The sequence below is a fragment of the Microtus ochrogaster genome, chromosome 15, assembly GCF_000317375.1.
Source record: "Microtus ochrogaster isolate Prairie Vole_2 chromosome 15, MicOch1.0, whole genome shotgun sequence".
In the NCBI taxonomy this organism is placed as follows: domain Eukaryota; kingdom Metazoa; phylum Chordata; class Mammalia; order Rodentia; family Cricetidae; genus Microtus; species Microtus ochrogaster.
This window is the reverse complement of record NC_022017.1, coordinates 1,842,959-1,850,618: the sequence shown is the minus strand read 5'-3', so window position 1 is coordinate 1,850,618 and position 7,660 is coordinate 1,842,959. Positions and strand designations below refer to the sequence as shown.

At 49.2% G+C, this 7,660-nt stretch overlaps 1 protein-coding gene across 1 annotated transcript in view; it reads left to right on the top strand.

Moving 5' to 3' along the window:
• Amhr2 (anti-Mullerian hormone receptor type 2) overlaps positions 1 to 5,605 on the top strand; it is a 7,813-nt gene extending 2,208 nt beyond the window's left edge. The window contains exons 7-11 of the mRNA XM_005353809.2: positions 2,981 to 3,095; positions 3,204 to 3,376; positions 3,540 to 3,687; positions 3,794 to 3,930; positions 5,243 to 5,605. Of these exons, the coding sequence (XP_005353866.1) occupies positions 2,981 to 3,095; positions 3,204 to 3,376; positions 3,540 to 3,687; positions 3,794 to 3,930; positions 5,243 to 5,503 (834 nt within the window). The 3' untranslated portion in view covers positions 5,504 to 5,605. The remainder of the gene's footprint in view (positions 1 to 2,980; positions 3,096 to 3,203; positions 3,377 to 3,539; positions 3,688 to 3,793; positions 3,931 to 5,242) is intronic.
• Positions 5,606 to 7,660: the final 2,055 nt, after the last annotated feature.

Genomic DNA, 7,660 nt, shown 5'->3' with positions numbered 1-7,660 from the left:
AAAAAAAAAAAAAAAAGAACAACTGTTTTCTTTTTTTGGCTTTTTGAGACAGTTTCTCTGTGTCTCTGGCTGTCCTGCAACTTGTTCTGTACAGCAGGCTGGCCTCACATTTATAGAGATCTGCTTGCTCCCCTGCCTCCTGGGATTAAAGGTGTGCACCACCACCGTCCAGCGAGCACTGAGTCGTTGTTAAATACATATCCAGGCATAGCTGTCTAATGCGTTCATCTGTTCCTTTAACCAGTGTTATAAACAATAAGGCAAACGCTGCTAGATGCTCAAAAGCACACCTGGCCCCTAATTGTACAGACTTTATAGACTAACAAACAGGCCGTAGGAATGGGTAAACACAGAAAGAAGTGTCGAGTGTGTCAAAAGCAAACAGAAAGGGCATTGGATACCACAAAGAAATAATAATAAGCCAGGTGGTGGTGGCACACGCTTTTAATCTCAGCACTTGGGAGGCGGAGGCAGTTCGAGGTCATCCTGGTTTACAGAGCAAGATCCAGGACAGCCAGGGCTACACAAAGAAACCCTGTCTCCGGGCTGGAGAGATGGCTCAGCTGTTAAGAGCATTGCCTGCTCTTCCCAAGGTCCTGAGTTCAATTCCCAGCAACCACATGGTGGCTCACAACCATCTGTAATGAGGTTTGGTGCCCTCTTCTGGCCTGCAAGCATACACACAGACAGACTATTGTATACATAATAAATAAAAAGAAGCCTGGTCTACAAGAGCTAGTTCCAGGACAGGCTCCAAAACCACAGAGAAACCCTGTCTCGAAAAACCACAAAATAAAAAAAAAAAAGAAAAAAAGAAAAAAAGAAAAAAAAAAGAAACCCTGTCTTAAGAAAACAAAAAGAGGACTGGGAAGAAGAGCACTGGCTGCTCTTCAAGGCGCGCTGAGTTCCATTCCCAGCATTCCATAGTGCACATCCATAGTGAGATCTGGTGTCCTCTTCTGGTAGGCAGAATGCTGCATACATATATAAATAAATATTTAAAAGAAAGAAAGAATAATAAGATTTGACATGAGGGGAGGGGATGGCTCAGCTGTAAAGATTCTTGTTGTGCAAGCCTTGGGGACCTAAGTTCAGTAAAGGCGGAAAGAGAGAATGCCACAAAGTTGTCCTCTGCCCTCCACACATGCTCCCAAAGACCACCCCTTCCTCTAACAACAATAACAATACAACATTATAGTTGTTTAACCCATGTGTGTGCCTGATGCCTGTGAAAGCCGGGAGAGAGAGCAGTGCTGGAGTTCCAGATGAGCTGCTGTGTGGGTGCTGGAGACTCAATCCTTTGGAAGGGCAGGCAGTGTAACTGCTGAGCCGTTGCTCCAGTCCCTTAGACTTTTTTTAATGAAAACAAAGGATGAGCCAGGCAGTGTCGTCTGCCTGTCACCAGTACTGCAGTCATGATGGCTTTACAGCCATGGCATCCAGTTTATTGTTATATTGTGGCACTTACTGTCTTCTCCCCTTATATCATGATCACCTCTTCCTGAGTCACAGTGCTGCCTGGGCAAAGTTGCCGGCACACCCAAAGGTGCTCACCATGTAACGAGTGGCCTGGTCCCAGCTGTTCCTCCATTAGCTCTACCCACCCATGTCTATGCAGGCCTGATCCTCCAGGCCAGGACGGCCTGCACTACCTTTGTCCTGAATCCTCTGAGTCAGCATGTGATAGTGACTCTTGAGTCACACTGCTTGGATGCAAACTCCACTCCTGTTCATCGCTTGACCTCTGACCAGGTGTGGTAGTTCGTGCCTTGATGGCAGCCATACCCTAATGACTTCCATGTCAGCCCAGGTTACAGACATACATAGTGAGGCCCTCCCTAAAACACTGGGGGTGGGGCAAGGAAGGAAAGAAGGTAAAAGGTCCAGCAAGATGGTTCAGTAGGTAAAGGTGCTTCCATGGAACCTGCAGACCTGGTTCAGTCCCTGGAACCCATGTGGTGAAGGGAGAGGACCAACTAGAGCATGCTGTCTTCTGCCCCCACATGTACCGTGTACCCACACACGGACACATACCCCACACATGAGAGGGGAAATCAGGGTGATCAGAACCCCGTCACACTGCAGTCCACATGGGGACTATAGGAAACCCTGTTTGAAGGGCTCGCATCACAGTAAACACTCAGTACCACTGAATTAAGCTACTTCTTCCCCCACACCTCCCCCTCCCCTGCTTCCTGCTTCAACTTCTTTTTTTTTTAATTAATTTATTTATTAAGGATTTCTGCCTCCTCCCCGCCACCGCCTCGCATTTCCCTCCCCCTGCCCCGATCAAGTCCCTCTCCCTATCAGCTTGAAGAGCAATCAGGGTTCCCTGACCTGTGGGAAGTCCAAGGACCGCCCACCTCCATCCAGGTTTAGTAAGTTGCTGCTTCAACTTCTTGAGTGCTGAGATTACAAGCATATGCTACCATATCTGGCTAAAATTATTATTATTATTATTTTGTTTTTTCGAGACAGGGTTTCTCTGTGGTTTTGGAGCCTGTCCTGGAACTAGCTCTTGTAGACCAGGCTGGTCTCAAACCTACAGAGATCCGCCTGCCTCTGCCTCCCAAGTGCTGGGATTAAAGGCATGCGCCACCACCGCCCGGCAAAAATTATTATTTTTTATTTCTGTGTGTATGCGTGAGTGAGTGCATGCGTGTGTGTATGTGTGTGCGTGCACTTTCAGGCAGGGTCTCCTGTAACCCACCCTGGCCTGCCTGTTCATGAGCCACCTCCTTCTGTTTCCCCAGTGCTGGGATGGCAGGCATACAGTATCACAGCCAACTATAATTACTATTTTTTTCCTGTCACTTTGACTGATGCATTTTCTTAGGCCTTGATTGTCTGTGGTGTCTTGACCTGGTTCTGCCAGGGCGTCTCTCTCTGCTGCGGAGGTGTAGGCTGGTGTGTGCGGGGTCTGACCCTAGGATGATCTTCCCTATCCATGTGCCCGGCTCTTCCCTCTGCTTTTCTCCAGGGTTCCCTGTGCCACTACTTGACTCAGTACACCAGTGACTGGGGAAGTTCCTTGAGGATGGCTCTGTCCCTGGCTGAGGGCCTGGCATTTCTCCATGAGGAGCGCTGGCAGGATGGTAAGTGAGCCGGCAGCAGGGAGGCAGGAGCCACATCACTGTGTCCTGTTCTGTCTTCTCAGGAAAACCAGATGACCTGTGTTTCATAAACCTTGGATTTCTCCACAGGTCAATATAAACCAGGTATTGCCCACCGAGACTTGAGCAGCCAGAATGTGCTCGTTAGGGAAGATAGGTCATGTGCCATTGGCGACTTGGGCCTTGCTTTGGTGCTCCCTGGCCTTGCCCAGCCCCCTGCCTCAGCCGCTACTCAACCCGGAGGCCCAGCTGTCATTTTGGAGGTGAGTGTTTTTTAATAAGTGTGAGGCTTGGTATGATGGTGATGCTGATGAGCATATAACCATTGCTGTGGCAACGCTGTAGTTTTGCTAGCGGTCGGGCCGTGGACCAGCGCTGCAGGGCAGGTTTCCGTGGAGGTGATTCTGGTCCTTACATTTTCTCCAGGCTGGCACGCAGAGGTACATGGCTCCGGAGCTCTTGGACAGGACTCTCGACCTACAGGACTGGGGCACAGCCCTTCAGAGAGCAGATATTTACTCCCTGGCTCTGCTCTTGTGGGAGATCCTGAGCCGCTGTTCTGATCTGAGGCCTGGTAAAGTCTGCACCCCCAGTGTCCCTCCTACCTCCTAGCCTGACTAGTTTTTCTACCTGAGAGCCCCTAACCATGGTGGGTGAACATAATGCCTATGCTTTTCCAGACCGCAGACCACCACCTTTTCAACTGGCCTATGAGGCGGAACTGGGCAGCAATCCCAGTGCCTGTGAGCTCTGGGCCTTGGCAGTAGAGGAGAGGCGGCGCCCCCGCATCCCGTCCACCTGGAGCTGCCCCACCACAGTAAGAAGCACAGGCTCCGCAGACAGGACTCGGAGGGGGCTGGCTATGCATTTCAGGGGCTTCTCTGCTGTATTTGCCCTCGGTTTGCCTTGTCTTCTCTACGTCTCACACACCCACCCTCCCGTGGAGCCTTTTATATTGCCACCCCCTGACTCCGTTCGTTAGCTCTCCTTCAGTGTCCTCCTCTAGGAAGTTCTCTCTGGCCTTTCCCCCTCTCGGAGCTCTGCCCCGTGACAGTGTCTCTTTCAGTACTGTGGGCCCCCAAATTCAATCCAGTGCCCCGTCGTTTTGTACTATACAGCTACATTTCTGCTGTGGACCAATTAAAGCTAGTTCTGGGTGGAACAGGGTTCTAGGCACAATGGGTCTCGTTCTAGGTGTGACCGGGTTCTCTGTGTGACCGGGTTCTCCGTGTGACCGGGCTCTAGGTGTGACTGGGTTCTAGGTGTGACAAGATTAGAAGAGTTGCCTGGCAGGGAAGGTGCAGAGTCCTTCCCAGATATTTCCTGAGAGATACTCTTTTGTACACTGTCCTGCATGAAATCTCTACCATACAAATGTCTGTTGGGTTAGCTCATGCAAGGCAAGCTTTGTCTGCAGGACACACTGGTTAGAGGAAGGAGAGGAATTTTGTAACACCCAATTTGGTGTTACACCTTTGGTACAGTTCACGCGCGAGTCGGGCAAGGGCCTGGAGATTGAAAAGAACACACAGAGAGACCAGGGTCATTCGAAAGGAGATCAACCGAATGCCGTTTATTCATCCTTGGGGAAGCCCTTATATAGGAACTTAACCAGGTGGGGCAAGGGGAAAACAGGAACCAACAGAATGCTAGTCATCTGACTAGAAACTGAATACGTTCCAGGAATAAGGGTTAAATGCTTAGTCATGCTGACCGGAAATTGTCCTCAAGAAGCACTCCAGGAATAAGGGAGGTCAGGGCCCTACAGAATTTTCCATCAGCATCTAAGTTGTCAGCCTGAATTATCCTCAGAGGAAAAAGTCGACCCTTTGATTGATATTCAGGGAGTCTGTCACAGAGGACAAACCTCATGGGCCTGGACTTTAGGGGATGAGACTGAGGGTGCTCCACAAGCGGAGTGTGGGGTCAGGGTCGGTGGGGTCAGCGGAGCGTGGGGGCAGGGTCGGTGGGGTCAGCAGGGCTCTGCGGAGTGTGGGGTCAGGGTCGGTGGGGTCAGCAGGGCTCTGCAGACTGTGGGGTCATGGTTGGTGGGGTGGGGTTGAGCCATGGGAGAAGTGAGCACTGCAATGTCCACTCTGGGCCAGGCCTGATCTAGTCTCTTCCTCCAGGACCCCGAGGGGCTGAGGGAGCTCCTAGAAGACTGCTGGGACGCAGACCCGGAAGCACGGCTGACGGCGGAGTGTGTGCAGCAGCGCCTGGCAGCCCTGGCTTACCTGCAGGTGGCTTCTTCCTTCCCAGAGAGCTGTCCTTCAGCACCGGGCTCTGCCCCTCTCCCCTGCAGGCCTCAGCAGGCTTCCTGCCACCTCAGTGTTCAGCAAGGCCCTGGCTCCAGGAGTCCTCAGCCTGTCAGTACTAGTGTTCATGTGTAAATGAGCAGTTTGTATGAACGCTTTATACAGCTAACATACGTGTGGCGACCACACACCTGCTGCTGTCATTCTCTGCGGGTTTTTAGCCCATGGGGTACACGTGCTCAGGAAAGAGTAAAGATTTCCCACTGTTGGCCTTGGGCTTGTCTCCTTTTTATTGGTCTTTTTCTCTAATGTGTATTTATTTATTTATCTTAAGATCTGTTTATTTTATTTATAGTATATATGTTTGTCTATGAGTTTATGTGCACCACATGCATGCAGGAACCCTTGGAGGCCAGAAGAGGGCATCATATCCCATGGAACTGGAGTTACAGATAGTTGTGAACCACCATGTGGATGCTGGAAACAGGTACTTTGTGAGAACAGTAATTGCTCTTCAGGCCTTTATTTATTATTTATTTTTTGAGGCAGGGTCTTGCCTTGGCTCAATATGTAGTCCAGGCTTGTTGCAAGGAGCAGGCCCCTTGTTTGTTCCGGCCGCCCAGCTAGCTTACACCCGAAATAACCACACAGAAACCATATTAATTAAAACATTGCTTGGCCATTAGCTCTAACTTCTTATTGGCTAACTCTTACATATTAGTTTAATCCATCTCCAATAATATATGTATTGCCACATGGCTGTGGCTTGCATCCATCTCAGGCAGAGGATTCATGGCTTCTCTGACTCTGCCCTTCTTTCTCCCAGTGTTCAGTTCTGTTTTCTCCGCCTACCTAAGTTCCATCCTATCAACTAGGCCAATTCTTTATCCATTAACCAATGAAAGCAACACACAAACAGAAGGACCTCCTACACCACAGGCTAGTCTCAAACTTGCAACTATGCCCTTAACCTCAGTGTCTCAAGGATTGGGATTACAGGTCTGAGGCTCTAGCATGTATGTATGTGTATATGTATGTATTAGACAAAGTCTCACTATGGAACCCTGGCTGGCCTGGAGCTCACTTTGTAGATTTACAGAGACCCCTGCCTTTCTCAAGTGCAGGATTAAAGTTGTATGCCACCATGCCAGGCAGCAACACTTTTTTTTTGTTGTTGTTGTAATCACATGAGGTTTATTGACCGAGGCAGCAACACTTATTTTTAAAGATTTTATTTGTATTAATTATGCGTATGTGTGTGTCTGTGGTGTGTACACATGGGCACAGGGCCTGGAGAGGGCAAAGAAATTGGGTATTCCTAGAGCAAGAGTCATGAGTCACATGACATGGGTGCTGAGGAGTGAACTGGAATAAATGCATTTTAACCTCTAAGCCAGCTCTCTGGGACCACCAGGATTAATTTTTAAATGGTGGCTCACCTGCTGGGCACTGGGGGAAGAGGAGTGATTCCAGTGAAGTCATTACCCTGAGGGTGCTCTCATGGTGGGGGCACCGTGAAGCACAGGACGCTCTCATGGTGGGGGGCACCGTGAAGCACAGGACGCTGGCACTGAATTCTAGGCAGGAGTTTCCCACGAGCATCGGGAGCACTGAGACATTTCAGGGCTGTAAGGAGGAGTCTGCAAACGTGTAGGGGTGGAGATGGAGATTTAGCACACTGTCAAGTGTCAACAGAGCATGTGCAAAGCCCTGGGCGCTATCGGGAAAGTGGAGGCGGGTGATCACTGGGAGTCATAAGCAGGAGGATCAAAGGTTCAAAGTCAGAGACTGGAGAGAGATGGCTCAGTTACCAGGATTTAGTTCCCAGCACTTCTATTAGGAGGTTTAATTCCAGTTCCAGGGTACCTAATGCCTTCATCTGGCCTCATACACATTTGTGAAGCATTCCATATAATTTCAAAAGCGCTTCTTTTAAAATGTACTTGTTTTCCTTCTGATTCAATACATTAAGAGTAAAATTTCCATCAGGTGGTGGTGTCACACGCCTTTAATCCCAGCACTCAGAAGGTAGATGCAGGAGGATCTCTGTGAGTTTGAGGCCGGCCTGGTCTACAGAGTGAGTTCCAGGACAGCCAGGGCTACACAGAGAGACCCTGTCTCCAAAAATAAAAAATAAAATAAAAGAGTAAAATGTCCTTTTACCCTAATGTATTATTACTCAAGGCTCTCTAGCATAGTAGAACTTATAGGATATCTATCTATCTATCTATCTATCTATCTATCTATCTATCTATCTATCCATCTATCTATCTATCTATCATCTATCTATGT